At 46.3% G+C, this 15,994-nt stretch overlaps 1 protein-coding gene and 1 pseudogene across 1 annotated transcript in view; one reads left to right on the forward strand and one right to left on the reverse strand.

Moving 5' to 3' along the window:
- The window catches only part of CGAS (cyclic GMP-AMP synthase), an 88,112-nt gene extending 72,822 nt beyond the window's left edge, over positions 1-15,290 (reverse strand). Inside the window, exons 1-2 of the mRNA XM_062187224.1 lie at positions 14,646-15,290; positions 2,082-2,301 (exon numbers count right to left, since the gene is read on the reverse strand). Of these exons, the coding sequence (XP_062043208.1) occupies positions 2,082-2,301; positions 14,646-15,290 (865 nt within the window). The remainder of the gene's footprint in view (positions 1-2,081; positions 2,302-14,645) is intronic.
- On the forward strand, positions 11,097-11,852 carry LOC133756960 (small ribosomal subunit protein eS6-like; annotated as a pseudogene).
- Positions 15,291-15,994: the final 704 nt, after the last annotated feature.

Below are 15,994 nucleotides of genomic sequence, written 5' to 3' on the forward strand. Positions count from 1 at the left end.
GAATCCCTTCTCCATTCACCTCCTCAAGCACCATGCTCTCAGTTGTTCCCTCTCCACCTCAGCCATGCCTCCCTCCCTAGTGGGTCATCCTTACACTCATACAAAGGACAACAGAGTCTCCCACTCTGTGTAGACCTCCCTGTGACCCTACCGCTTCTTCCTCCTCACACTCGTAACCACAGCTTTCAAGAGTGGCCTAGACAGGCTACTTCCCTGCATCCTTGCCCTTTCACCTCTCTGTGTCCATCACCCACTGAAACTACTTTTGTCAAAGTCACCAATCCCACAAAACCAGAGAAGAAACCCACTGGCTTTCTGGCTGTCGGCAGCATCCTATACACCAACCACTCCTTCTGCACTCATATTACCCTTTCGCTCATTCTCTTCTCCCCAGCCTGTAACCACCTAACATTTCAATTCTCCATCCTCACTCCTGTCCCCAGCACTACTGATCCTTCTCACTTTGCTGTACTTTTCATCGCAGTACTTACTACTTTGTAGTATACTACAAAGTATTGTAGTATTCCCATTTGTTATTCATTGCACATCTATGCTTTTAAGATTATGAGCTACAGAAAGGTAGAGGCCATCATCTACCTGCTCACTAATGTATCCTGAACACCTAGAACACCTGCACGTCACGGAATCAATGGGTGCAGTTTAGATTGATTGGGTTAATCTGCATTGTCTGCTTCGGGAGTCTCATCCCTTACCAATGCCACCTACCTATTGATGACATCTGTTTGCTTGTTTGTTTTATAAGATTTATTTATTTATTTGAAAGGCAGAGTAAGAGAGAGGTTTAGAGATAACTTCCATCCACTGATTCACTCGTCAAAAGGTTGCCAACAGTCAGGGTTGGGTTGAGATAGGCTGAAGCCAGGAGCCAGGAACTCCATTCGGGTCTCCCACATGGGTAACAGCAACCCGTGTACATGGGCCATCTTCTGCTGCCTTTCCCATCTCTTACATTAGCGAGGAGCTAGACTGAAGTCGAGTAGCTGGGACTTGAATTGGCACTCCAGTATGGGACGCAGACAGTTCAAGAGGTGGCTTAACCTGCTGTGCCACAATGCCCACTCCCATTGATGACTTCTGAATGTCTGCTTATACCCAAATGTATTCTCTGCACTCCAGACCCCCGCCCAGCTGCGTACTTTACACATCTGCTTTGACATGTCACAGAAATCTCTACATCCAAACTCTTCATCCTTACCCCAAAATAGTTTCTTCTTCAGTCCTTTCTGTTTTAGAGAACAGCACAATCAGTCCACCCAGGAGCTCAAGTCACAAAGCCAGAAGGCATCTTGATCCAATCCTCCCAGCCCCTACACAAGTACTGCCTCCGCGTGGGTCCGTCTGCTTCTCTCCATCCCCAGGCCTCAACCCGTCTCAGCTAAGCCACCGCCACCTTTCATCTCAACTACAGTATTTTCCTTTTGAACTTCCCTATTTGCCTTCTTATAATGTCTTTTCCAAAGAAACCAAGGTAAATTTTTCAGAATACAACACCAATAATTACTCCCTTCTCAATGAACATAGAATAAAATCTGAATTCCCAGGAGTTACAAGTCTTAATGGATCCAGCCTCTGGCTACTTCCTCAACTTCATTTCCTGTCACATGTCCCCTTGTCCTTTTGTTCCTTGATCTTCCCAAGCTCTTCTCTACCTCAGTGAGGTCTTGCTCCACCACCCTACACCACCCCTACTGCTATCTGTTCTCCCGGTTCTTTCCCTGCAGGGCACTCTTGGTGTTACATGATAGAGACACAGGTTCTGAGCTTCAGGAGCAGATAGGAACCTTATCCAGGCACATTTACGGAGGGGCACAGGCAGCAGTTCAGTGAATATTCAGTGAAGACTGAACTTTTGCCACTCAATCCTTGGGAAGAACATCAAGAAGATAAAGTAGGCTAAATCCATGAGCTAACAGCTGCTTCTAGAAGGAAGTGGTAGTCAACAGTGTGGGGTAGGGAGGCTGAGCGTTCACTGGTAATTAGTAAACCACTTTAGACCTTTGAGATCTACACTTATGGGAAAAGAAAAAGAAAAAAAAAAGAACCCACACTCAAAACCTTACCTTCAATGCTTTTAATTTCTTCCATAATGATTTTCCTAAACTTTGACAGCATCTTCGAGGCAGATAATAATTCATTTTCTAAAAACTGATTTAGAGGACTTCCCTTGGGATTTCTTTTAAACTTCACGAAGTAATGAGCACCACTGTTGCAATATTCTTCTAGCTGAATTCTGGGGACTTCCAGTTTAAACATGACATCAAACTCATCAGGAGCAGAAATCTAAGAAACAGTAAAAATAACACTGAAATGTTTGATTGTAAATATTTTCTAGGCAATTGCAATTCTTTTTGCTGAAATTTCCAATTAAAACTTTACAGTAAAAAAACAAGGTTCCTAATATTTATACCGTCTGGGAGCAGGTCGAAGAATATTACTGGTTTTAGTTTGCAGGGTCTACACTCAAGTTTTTTTTTTTTTTTATCATTAACAAGCATTATTTTTATAATAAAATGATATAAAATTATATAAGTGTTTAATATCCATCCAGGGACAGGCATTTGGCCCAATGAGTAAGACATTGCTTAGGACACTCCTTGTTTGAAAAGTAAGTCAGCTAGGTTTGTGAATGGAAATGTAGTGCTCAAGTCATTTTGTTTTAAAAGGTTGTAACCGAGCCACCTGTGACACCAGCATCCCACATGAGCACTAGATTCATGTCCTGGCTGTCCCACTTTCGATCCAGCTCCTGCTAATGGCCTGGGAAAAGCAGTGGAAGATGGCCCAAGTGTAAGGGCCTCTGCCATCCCCATGGGAGACCCAAAGAAGCTCCTGGCTTCAGTCTGGCTGTTGCAACCATATGGGGAATGAACCAGTGGATGGAAGATCTCTCTCTCTCTAACTCTCACATTCAAAATAAATAAATAAATCTTAATAATAAAAAAAAACAAACCAGGCGGTAACAAATTTAGATGAGTCAAAAAACAAAAAGGAAAGAAATAAAGAAAAAAGACACTCCAGTCCCACATCAGACTGCCTGGCTTCAATTCACAGTGCTGGTTCCTAAAGCCCCGGGAGGCTACAGAGATGGCTCAAGTAACCAGATTCCTGCCACTCATGTGGGAGACCTGGATTGAGATCCTGGCTCCCAGATCCAGCCCTGACCCAGCCCCAGTTGCTGTGGGCATTTGGGCAGGGAACCAGTGGATAGGCTCTATTTTTCTCTGCCCCCGCCACTGTGTGTGTGTGTGTGTGCACTCGTGTGCCTGCCTGCCTGTCTCTGCCTCTTATATTAAAACACAAAAACAAACAAACAAAAAAACTATACCAGTTGCATTTCCCCCTAAGTTTAGAGTTTAACCAAATAAAAAACTTCCAAGGTGCCGGCGCCGCGGCTCACTAGGCTAATCCTCCGCCTTGCGGCGCCAGCATACCGGGTTCTAGTCCCGGTCGGGGCACCGATCCTGTCCCAGTTGCCCCTCTTCCAGGCCAGCTCTCTGCTGTGGCCCGGGAGTGCAGTGGAGGATGGCCCAAGTCCTTGGGCCCTGCACCCCATGGGAGACCAGGAGAAGCACCTGGCTCCTGCCATCGGATCAGCGCAGTGCGCTGGCCGCAGTGCGCTGGCCGCGGCGGCCATTGGAGGGTGAACCAACGGCAAAGGAAGATCTTTCTGTCTGACTGTCTCTCTCACGGTCCACTCTGCCTGTCAAAAAAAAAAAAAAAAAAACTTTCAAGGTGCCATGTTTTGTCAGAAGATATACACTGTAGGTATCCTCCTGTCACAATGGTCTCAAAAATGTATGCAGTACCCTCCTTGCCAGTTAAGCAAGGGCTATTTCATTTGTCTGCCTGCCACCCAAATGAGTACTCGCTCCAAGTCATGCACTTACATTAGTGACTTTGAACTATGTATCTTAGGAGCTTCAAAGACTTTTCTTTTTTATCCTTACCATAATAACAACAATAATAAATGTTTATCTTTCCCATACTGAAATCACTGGTTTTCATTAGGAGCGTGCTTTAAGTACACCTACTGGACCGCACTGTTAAATATGGAACTGAGTAGGCACACACGTGAGCTGACCATGTGTGGCTAGTCCAAAATGGGGTATACTCTGCTGAACTGTGTCCCCTCCCAAACTACACATGAAGTCCTCTCTGCCTATGTGAGTGTATTTGGAGACACAACTTCTCAAAGGTAAGTAAGGTTACCTTACGTCAAGAGAGTAGGGCCATGGGGGTGGGAGGGTGGGTATGGGGGAAGAAGTGCTATAATCCAAAAGTTGTACCTATGAAATTTATATTTATTAAATAAAAGCTTTCTATAAAAAAGAATAGGGCCTGGTGGACTTATTAGAAGAAGAGACAGACAAATCTCTCTTCACATACATGCAGTGTGAAGATTATGTGAGCACACATCAAGAAGGCTGCCATGTGCAAACCAGGAAAAGCACCCTCAGCAGAACCCAATCATGCTGACACCCTGATCTCAGACTTCCAGCTTCTACAACTGTGAGAAAATACATTTCTGTTGTTTAAGCCACCCAGCCTATGGTACTTTGTTGTGGCAACCCGCATTAACTAAGACATACTGCTGGGAGGGTGAAACACTTGGAGTGACATAAAGTCTCCAAACATCTGCCTTCCATAAAAGCAACAAGAACACAGGCAGGAATTATCAGATTCAATTTGTTTCAGAATTCTTTAACTAAAAGGCTTGCAACAACCCAAGAAAGATTTATTGCAGAAAAACAACTGACTCCCAATAAGAACAGTGAGCTTTGTAACTTTCTGAATTGCCTGTTCACATCTTCAGCACCAAAGAATGTTTCCACCTTCTCACTTCCTGTCAGGAACCCTCCACCAAGGGTTATTCTGACTTCTAACTCTGTAGGAGGCTTTGCTTGCTTGGTAACATCACATAATAATAATAATATAGTATGCATTTTTATATCTAATTTCTTTAATTCAACATTATGTTTTTAAGATTCATCAGATTATTATAATTATTTGTAGTTTGTTCTTCAATTTATTTAGTTTTCCATTGAATTAATGGAGTATTATCAAAGCATATTCACTCATTCTGATGATGGATATTTGAGTCATTTCCAGTTTTTAACAATTACAAATAATACTCTTGTGAGCATTCTAATGTATGCCTTTCAGTGCACGTGACACTCATTCCTACTGTATATTTACCCAGCAGTAGAATTGCTGGACTCTAGGATAAGCATTTCCAGGGCCAGCACTGTGGCGTAGAGAGTAAAGCTGCCACCTCCAGTGCCAGCATCCCATATGGGCGCTGGTTCAAAACCCGGCTACTTCACTTCCTATCCAGCTCTCTGCTATGGCGTGGGAAAGCAGTAGAAGATGGCCCAAAGTTCTTGGGTCCCTGCGACCACGTGGGAGACCCGGAGGAGGCTCCTGGCTCCTGGCTTCAGATCGGCGCAGCTCCGGCTGTTGTGGCCATCTGGGGAGTGAACCAGCGGATGGAAGACTTCTCTCTCTCTCTCTCTGCCTCTCCTTCTCTCTCTGTGTAACTCTGACTTTCAAATAAATAAATAAATCTAAAAAGAAAAAAACACAGATAAGCATTTCCTTCACTTTAAAAGCAACTGTCAAATTTCTAAAGAGGTGGAAACAATTTACTCTCCTTTCACCAAGGTAAGTAAGAGAATTGCAGCTGCTCTACATCTTCTCCAACATCTAGGATTACCAAGTTCATTGCTGTCATCTTTAATTTTAGTCATTCCAAGAGATAGATGTATAGCAGAATCTCATCATGGCTTTAATTTCCATTTTCCTGATAACTACTGATGTTATATACTTTTTGTATATTTATTGCTATTTGGTTTGCATACTACCCTAAGTCTTTTGCCCGGTTTTAAATTGGTTTGTCTTTTTCCTACTGATTGTGTATGAGTCCTTTGTCAAACACATATATTATAAATATTTGTTCTCAGTCATGGCATGCCTGTTTATTCTCTCAGTGGTGTCTTGATGGACGGAAGTTCTTGGTTCTAATGAAGTCCTATTTATCTATCATTAATGGTTAGCAATTGTAGTGTTCTGATGGAGGTATATTTATACATCTCAAGGTTATGAAGGCATTCTTCTAGGTGTTCTTTTGCAAGCTTTATTGTTTAACTTTTCACCTCTAGGTCTCTGTTACAACTCATTAATTTTTGTGCATTACCTGTGGTAGAGGTCATGTGTGGTGGAATGAGAAGGCCATGCCAAGATGGCTGCTGGCAAGAGAGTGTCAGTTACTCAGGAATGGCTTTGAAACCCACCTGGCAAAGGAGCCTGCCTGGCAACAGGCTGTGATTGGTTAGGGCATAGAGCACCCCTTGACTGGATTGGCTGCCTTGGCTATATAAGCTGTTGTACTAACTGAAATAAATGAGTCTGCAGGCTGCTTGCCTCAAGCCCGCTTTCACCCAACTCCAGGGGTCCGTGTGGTGACTCCACGCCTCTTGCCCCCACCACGCTCCTTCTCTCAGGAACGAATCCACAGCAACATGGATGTCTTTCCCATATAGATACTCAATTGACTCAGCACCACTAATTGAAAAGACCCTCGTTTCCCCAACTGAATATACTGATGCATATTTTGTGTTCTGAACTTTCTTGTCAATCAGCCTACCATTGAACCAGTAATAGCTAATGAATTGGGGTGGCTTTATAGTAAGTATTTCTTATATCCATACAAATCTTTTAAAGTTTTATTTACTTATTTAAAAGGCAGAGAGAGGGGCCAGCACTGTGGTGTAGCAGGTAAAGCCACTGCCCACAGTGCCAGCATCCCATATGGGTGCCCGTTTGAGTCCCAGCTGCTCCACTTCCAATCCAATCTACTATGCCACAGCGCTGGCCCCCAGCAGTCTGTCCTTTACAGAGCTGTTTCAGTAGCACAGGAGAGACACGACGGTGTGTTGGATCAGAGTGGAAGTGGTAAAACCATTGGGAGGGGCCAGCACTGTGGCCTAGTGGGTAAAGCTTCTGTCTGTAGTGCCCACAACCCATATGGGCATAGGTTCGAGTCCCAGCTGCTCCAATTTTTTTAAAAGATTTTACTTATTTTTTTACTTGAGAGGTAGAGTTACAGACAGTGAAAGGTAGAGACAGAGAGAAAGGTCTTCCTTCTGTTGGTTCACCTTCCAGATGGCTGTAATGGCCGGAGCTGCACCGATCCAAAGCCAGGAGAGCCAGGTGCTTCTTCCCTATCTCCCATATGGATGCAGGGGCCCAAGCACTTGAGCCATCTTCCACTGCTTTCCCAGGCCATAGCAGAGAGCTAGATTCAAAGAGTGGTGGCCGGGACTAGTACCTGCGCCATATGGGATGCCGGCACTGCAGGACGCAGCTTTACCCATTGTGCCATGGAACAGCCCCAAAAGGGGAGGAGGAGCTGCTCCACTTCTGATCCAGCTCTCCGCTATGGCCTGGGAAAGCAGTAGAAGGTGGCCCAAGTCCTTGGACCCCTGCAGCCATGTGGGGGACCTGGATGAAGCTCCTGGCTCCTGACTTCAGATTGGCACAGCTCTGGCCATTGCAGCCATCTGGGGAGTGAACCAGTGGATGGAAGACCTCTTTCTCTGCCTCTCTGTAACTCTGCCTTTCAAATAAAAACAAATAAATCTTAAAAAAAAAAAAAAAAGGCAGAGAGACACAGAGAGGTGTTTCATCTGTTGGTTCACTCACCAAATGCCTAGTTGGGCCCTGGAACTCAATCTGGGCCTCTCACGCTGGTGGAAGGAACTCAAATACTTGAGCATTACCTGATGCCTCCCAGGATGCAAATTCCCAGGAAGCTGGATGTGTAGTGGAGGCAGGAATTGAACCAGGGACTCCAATGTGAGACCCAGATGTCACACGCAATGACTTGAATGCTGTGTCAAACGTGTGCCCTCATATAAATCTCTTGTTTTAAAGATTTATTTGAAAGTCAGAGTTATACAGAGAAAGGAGAGGCAGAGAGAGAGAGAGGTCTTCCACCCAATTGTTCACTCCCTAGTTGGCCACAATGGCCAGAGTTGTGCCCATCCAAAGCCAGGAGCCAGGAGCTTCTTCCGGGTCTCCCACACAGGTGCAGGGGCCCAAGGACTTGGGCCATCTTCTACTGCTTCCCCAGGCCATAGCAGAGAGCTGGAGCATCCGGGACTAGAACCAGTGTCCATATGGGATGTCGGCACTTCAGGTCAGGGTTTTAACCTGCTGTACCACAGCGCTGGCCCCGAAATACTTTTTTATATATTGATTTTGTATGCAGCAACTTTGCTAATTCACTAATGATTTCTTTTTCTTTTCTCTCTCTCTCTCTCTCTTTTTTTTTTTTTTTTTTTGTTTGTTTATTTGAAAGACAGAGTTACAGAGAGGTAGAGACAGAGAGAGAGAGGTCTTCCATCCGATGGTTCACTCCCCAATTGGCCAGCTGAAGCTGCATCGATCCGAGAAGCCAGGAGCTGGGTGCTTTTTCCTGGTCTCCCACGTGGGTGCAGGGGCCCAAAGGACTTGGGTCATCTTCCACTGCTTTCCCAGGCCATAGCTGAGAGCTGTATCAGAAGAGGAGCAGCTGGGACTAGAACCAGCGCCCATATGGGATACTGGAACTTTAGGTCAGGACGTTCACCTGCTGTGCCACAGCACCAGCCCCACACTAATGATTTCTTTTTTCTTTTTTTTTGTGACAGGCAGAGTGGATAGGGAGAGAGAGAGACAGACAGAAAGGTCTTCCTTTTTGCCGTTGGTTCACCCTCCAATGGCCGCTGCGGTGCTTCTCCTGGTCTCCCATGGAGTGCAGGGCCCAAGCACTTGGGCCATCCTCCACTGCACTCCCGGGCCACAGCAGAGAGCTGGCCTGGAAGAGGGGCAACCAGGACAGGATCCAGCGCCCCGACCGGGACCAGAACCTGGTGTGCTGGCGCCGCAAGGCGGAGGATTAGCCTAGTGAGCTGCAGCGCCGGCCTAATGATTTCTAATAATTTGTACACAAACCCAATCAAGTTATCTGTTCAAAATAACAATTTTATTACTCCTTTTCCAATCTTATGCATCTTATACCTTTGCCTTGCCTTTTTGCATCAGTTGATTATAGCTTTGCCCTGTCTATTCTTGTTCACCATTTTTAATTCATTCATGTCATTCCAAATTGCTGTTATTCTTTTTCTTTACTAGTTAATATAGTATTAAATAAGACCACTGTAAGTAATTACTTTCTAAATAAACTTTTCACCCAGTCCCACCTGTATAAATAGTAAAGTGCACGAATACCCTGGACAAAAAAATATTATGGACTGGACTGGCAATTCTACAGGGGATTTTTGCAAGAAATTCCCCAAATACTTTCAAGATTCTTTCCTAGAATTTAATAACATTAGAATAAAATATATGAAAAAATGTGTTATTACAGAATCATGAAAACAAATCACTGAGAAGTAAATTTTGTCTATTCTTTGACTAATTATATAAAGGGCATAAAATCCAATTTTGTGTGCATAACAGAAATCTAAGTGTATGCATAAAATAAGAAAATACATCAAAATGGTAACAGTGAATAAAATGAATGGGAGTAATATTGTTCCATGCACTTTTCTGAATATTCTATATACATGAGCTTGGGATGGGGTGAATAATGAGAGGTGAGGAGAGAAGTTAGCAGGAGGGGTGCTGTTAGGCTGTGGAAACTGGATACAGAACAGGCAGTGGGCCAATTCTACAATGGATCTGTATGCTCTTTACAATCAGCAATAATAAGTAAACAAATAAATGCTCAGGTAAAACATAATTCATAGAATTTCTTTCCATTAGCAGGATTTTAAAAAGGGGACAGCTGTTTGGAGCAGCAGTGAAGTCCTGACTTGGGATGCCCACATACCACATCAGAATGCCTGGTTCAAGTCCCACTTCCTCAGTTTCTGATCCAGCTTCCTGCTAATGGGCACCCTCAGAAGCAGAAAATGGCTCTCTGTTACCCACACTGGAGACCTGGATTGAGTCCTGGGCTCCTGGCTTTAGTCTGGGCCAGTCCTGGCTGTTACTGGCATTTGGTGAACCAAACAAAAGATGGAAGATTTCTCTCTGTCTGTCTCTCTCTCTCTGTGTCTTTGCCTTTTAGAAAATCTTACTAAAGAACAGTGGTTCTGACTGGATACTCTTCTTAGTCTCATTGTTCTGCAGTTCTAACTAATAACATTATTGGGCTGGCGCAGTGGCTCACTTGGCTAATCCTCCGCCTGCGGTGCCGGCACCCTGGGTTCTAGTGCTGGTTGGGGCACCAGGTACTTGTCCCGGTTGCTCCTCTTCCAGTCTAGCTCTCTGCTGTGGCCCGGGAGGGCAGCGGAGGATGGCCCAAGTGTGTGGGCCCCTGCACCCGCATGGGAGACCGGGAGGAAGCAGCCGGCTCCTGGCTTCAGATTGGTGCAGCACCGGCTGTAGCGGGCATTAGGGGAGTGAACTAATGGAAGGAAGATCTTTCTCTCTGTCTCTTTCTCACTGCCTATCTCTCTCTCTCTCTCACTGTCTAACTCTGCCTGGCAAAAAAAAAAAAAAGACCACTAATAACATTATCTTTCCTTTGGATCCTCCATATTATTGAACTGAATTGTTATTTATGTAACAAGAATCATGCTCAACATATAGGATGATGAAAGTCTGGCTCACTTGGTTTTCAAGAAATTTTCACGGGTGTGCACTTGGTATGGTGGTTAAGATGCTGCTCGAGACGCCTGCATCCTACGTCAGAGTTCCTGGCTTTGAGTCCTAGCTCTGCTCCTGACTTCACGTTCCTGCTAATACACAGCCTGGGAGGCAACAGGTGATGGCTCAATTACTTGGCTCCCTGTCACCTATGTGGGAGACCTGGATTGAGTTCTCTGGCTGTTGCAGGCATTTGGGAAGTAAACTAGCAGATGGGGAATCAATGTTTCTCTCTGACTCTCTGTCTTTCAAACAAACAAAACAAAACAAAACAAAGCAAACTTAGATGGAATTATAAGAGTGATCATCAGTCCTAAAAGAGTATAAGATCCAAATATTGTCTCTTCCATGGCGCCTTGGTGAGCATCAACTGCTTCGAAATGAAGCTGAATATCTCCTTCCCAGGCAGTGGCTGCCAGAAACTCATGGAAATGAATGATCAACGTGAACTTTGTCCTTCTTATGAGAAGCATATGGATATGGAAGTTGCTGCCGATGCTCTAGGTGAAGAATGGAAAGGTTACATGGTCCGAATCAGCTGTGGGAATGACAAACAAGGTTTTCCCATGAAGCAAGATGTCTTGAGCCGTGGATGGGTCTGCCTACTGTTGAGTAAGGGGCTTTCCTGTTAGAGATCAAGGAGAACTGAAGAAAGAAAGCAAAACCTGTTTGGGTTTTGGTTGCATTGTCAATGCCAATTTGAGTGTTCTCAACTTGGGTATTGTTAAGGAAAAAAAAGGAGAGAAAGATATTTCTGGATTGACTGATACCACAATGCCTCACCTCCTGGGTCCAAAAAGAGCCTGCAAAATCTGCAAATTTGTCAATCTCTCTAAAGAAGATGACGCACGCCAGTGTGTTGTGAGAAAGCCCTTAGATGAAGACGGTAAGAAACCCAGGACCAAAGCACCCAAGATTCAGCGTCTAGTTATTCCACACATCCCACAGCTCAAACGCTGGCATATTGCTCTGGAGAAACAGTGTACTAAGAAAAAGGAAGAGGCTGCAGATTATGCTAAACTTTTGGCCAGGAGAATGAAAACAAACAAACAAACAAACAAACACCAGAACAGATTGCTAAGAGAAGTAGGCTACGTTTTCTGAGAACGGCTACTTCTGAGTCCAGCCAGAAATAATATTTAATAACAACAAAAAATGATTGGACTTCAAAAATGCAAATATCAATATGTACACTGCCTTTGACAATAAATATCACTGAATCTATCCCCAACAAAATGCACAGCTAAAGTGTGTACAAAATTGTATAAAACAAGGCCGGCGCCGTGGCTCAATAGGCTAATCCTCCACCTTGCGGCGCCAGCACACCGGGTTCTAGTCCCAGTCGGGGCACCGGATTCTGTCCCGGTTGCTCCTCTTCCAGTCCAGCTCTCTGCTGTGGCCCGGGAGTGCAGTGGAGGATGGCCCAAGTGCTTGGGCCCTGCACCCCATGGGAGACGGGAGAAGCACCTGGCTCCTGGCTTCGGATCAGCGCGCTGCGCCAGCCGCGCGGTGGCCATTGGAGGGTGAACCAACAGCAAGGGAAGACCTTTCTCTCTGTCTCTGTCTCTCTCTTTCACTATCCACTCTGCCTGTTAAAAAAAAAAAAAAAATTGTATAAAACATTCTTTGATAATGGAGCTTACAATCTAACTGAAAAGTGAAAACAAAGGAATGGTGTTGTAGCATAGTGGGTGAAGCTGCTGCCTATGAAACTGGCAGCCCATATGGGTAGCGATTTGATTCCTGGCTGCTCTACTTCCAATCTGACTCTCTGCTATGGCCTGGGAAAGCAGTGGAAGATGGCCCAGGTCCTTGGGACCCGGCTCCCCCATGGGAGACTTAGGAAAAGCTCCTGGCTTTGGCCTGGTCGAGTCCTGATCATTGAGGCCGTTTAGAGTGTAAACCAGCGTCTTACCTATTGGGCCAAATGCCTGCCCCTTCTTTCTTCTTTAACCCACTCATTCACTGCCTTGAATGCTTATATATGATAAGGCTTAGAAATTCAGAGATGCATAATATCTGGCCAGCTCTAAAGAATTTATAATCCTGAGGCCACCTGCAGTGCCAGCATCCCATGTTGGTACCGGTTCGAGTCCTGGCTGCTCCACTTCCAATCTAGCTCTCTGCTATGGCCTGGGAAAGCAGAACAAGATGGCACAAGTGCTTGGGCCCCTGCACCCTCATGGGAGACCCAGAAGAAGCTCCTGCCTCCTGGCTTTGGATCAGCACAGCTCCGGCCGTTGCGGCCAATTGGGGAGTGAACCAGCAGATGGAAGACCTTTCTCTTTCTCTCTCTGCCTCTGTTTCTCTGTAACTGCCCTTCAAATAAATAAATAAATAAATATTTTAAAAAAAGAGTTTATAATCCTAAAATCCTAAATCTAGAGTTTTACAATCATCCCCCTTCTGGAAGAACACAGTTAGCTGAATAAAGCCAGTATGTAACTCTAAAATAAGTTACGATGATTTAACAAATATAAGCAATCCATCTCTGTGTTCATAGTGTGTAGCCCCGCACTCAGAAAGCTGAAAGACTAGGCCCAACCTAACCAAAGCAATCTGTCACTGATCAGGAAATAAACTCTAGTGAGGAGTTTGTTTCTCTGCTCCTAAAGGTTCCATTCACACAAACACAAATCACTTTAGTGACTCAACTGCCCACAGACAAATGGAGCATTGGAGGACACACTTAACAGCAACTACATCAGATGTGTATTTAGGAAGTACGTCTTTCAGTACCTCCAGGAGATTGCTCTTAAATTTTTAAGACATCACTCACTGTGGGCTTCCGATGATATCCGTACAAAAAAACAGAAGAGAGAATGGAGGTTGGGTGTGGCAGGAGGATTTAAGATATTTTTCCTATGGGGTAAATAGCCTCCTGGTGGGAAAATGTCTATTAGATACACCGATTTGTGGAATTTTTCACAGATCAAATTATCCACGTCGGGAGTTACCTTGGACCCTCAGATCACTATCACCAGGCATAGCACTGTTACGCTGAGTACATATCTACTTTCCTGTTGTTTTTTCAATTTTTAAAGTCATTTTTATTATGTCACATAATCATAAATATTCTTTCTGGTCCAGTGGTGATTTGTTCATCTTTATGCCCATACCATACTAAAAAAATTACTACATTTCAATGACTTAACATCAAGACAAAAAAAGAGATACATTAATTCAAAATTCCCTTAATGATTTTATCCCTCTACCTTATACATGATTTTAAGGTAAATTTTTTATACATACATAACTGTAACATATATGTATGCTGTATATTATTAGTTTTATATTATATTGGTAATATTGACATATTTACAATATCAGTCTTTATGTTCACTAATGTGGTACACTTATATACTTAGTTGGGCTTTATTCATTTTTAATTAATTAATTTATATTTTAAGGAATACGAATTTCATATGTACAACTTTAAGAATATAGTTATTCTTCCCACCCTCCCCGCCCTCCCCCCCACACTCCCACCCCTCCTCTTCCTCCCTCTCCCCTTCCCAGTCCCACTCTCCATTAAGATTCATTTTCAATGAACTTTGTACACCGACGAACAACTCTATACCAAGTAAAAGTTTCAACAAGTTGCACACACACACACACACAAGCCTGAGAACATCTGTACATTTAAACTGCCCCAACCATCAGTGTCTTGAGAGTAGCCGGCAATCAATACGGATTGGTTCTGTGGTCGTCCGGTGTGCAGGTGGATAAAAGAACAAACTGTCGGTTTACCTGGAACTCTCAGAGGCCACTGAAGAACAAGAATCCGAGTTACCTCGGGGGACTGGGGTCGGGGGAGAGGCGGAATGCCAGACCGCGAGCTGGGGCGGTGGGGAACGCGCTTCCGGGAGTCGGCAAAGATGAGTGTGGGAGTCGGGCCCCGAAAGGCCGGCGCTGCGCAACGCACTCACCTTCACGCGCTCGTAGTAGCTCCCGGTGTGCAGCAGCGCGACGTCTTTGAACTCCCACTCGAGGTTCTGCAGCCTCTGCAACAGGCGGCCCACCACGCTGTTCACGATCGCCGCCGCCTCCGAGATCTCCTGGCGTTTCAGCTTTAATCTCTCCAGCACCTTCTGGGGCTTCCAGCCGCCCGGCGCCACCTCGCTCCGGCTAAGACCCGGGGTCTGAACCGACGCGCCGGGTCGGAGCGCCTCGTGGGACCCGGACGGGGGGCTCTGCTCGCGAGCGGAGCGCTCACCCGCCTTGCGGCGAGATCCTGCCCTGGAAGCCGGCGGCGCCGCGGCCTCGGGAGGCTCCGGCCGCTCCGCAGGAAGCACCTGTGTCGGTACCCGGACGGCGGCGGCAGCGGCCGGGGGCGCGGCGGCCTCCGCGCGCGGGGCTGCCTTCTGGGCGCAGGCTCTGGGCGCGCGGCCCTTCGGTCCCTTCTCCCTGGCCGGAGCGCAGCTCCCCGCCGGGGGCAGGGGCGCCCTGCGGGCCGCGGGAGAGTCGTTGAGCTCTGACAGGGCGGCGTCGCTCACAGCCTGCGCCGACACCTTGGCGGCGGCGGCCCCGGCCTTCGAAGATGCCCGCGTCTTCTTTCCGGCCCGGGGATCCATGACTGGCGCGCTCCGCTCCCGGAATGAAGAACTCGGGAAAGAACCGCGAGAGGAGGAACCAGCTGAGGCGTCTGGAAATGAAACTTAAATTTATCTGGCGGGAACGCAGCGTCTGCGGCTTGGGAGCAGGCCCAGAAGAGGAAGTGAGGCAGGGCGGTCGTCGGATGCCCTGCCGGAGTCGGGAAAGGGCGGGCCGCAGCCACCCCGTGGTGCTAGATTTCTCACGCTCCTGGGCAATCCGTGCCACTGGCTCGGGACGCCGGAGTGTAACCAGAGGGACCTAGATCACACTCTCCAGTACCCAGAGGGACCTAGATCACGCTCTCCAGTACCCAGAGGGACCTAGATCACGCTCTCCAGTACCCAGAGGGACCTAGATCACAGTCTCCAGTACCCAGAGGGACCTAGATCACGCTCTCCAGTACCCAGAGGGACCTAGATCACGCTCTCCAGTACCCAGAGGGACCTAGATCACAGTCTCCAGTACCCAGAGGGACCTAGATCACGCTCTCCAGTACCCAGAGGGACCTAGATCACGCTCTCCAGTACCCAGAGGGACCTAGATCACGCTCTCCAGTACCCAGAGGGACCTAGATCACAGTCTCCAGTACCCAGAGGGACCTAGATCACGCTCTCCAGTACCCAGAGGGACCTAGATCACGCTCTCCAGTACCCAGAGGGACCTAGATCACGCTCTCCAGTAC

Source organism: Lepus europaeus, chromosome 3 (assembly GCF_033115175.1).
Source record: "Lepus europaeus isolate LE1 chromosome 3, mLepTim1.pri, whole genome shotgun sequence".
In the NCBI taxonomy this organism is placed as follows: domain Eukaryota; kingdom Metazoa; phylum Chordata; class Mammalia; order Lagomorpha; family Leporidae; genus Lepus; species Lepus europaeus.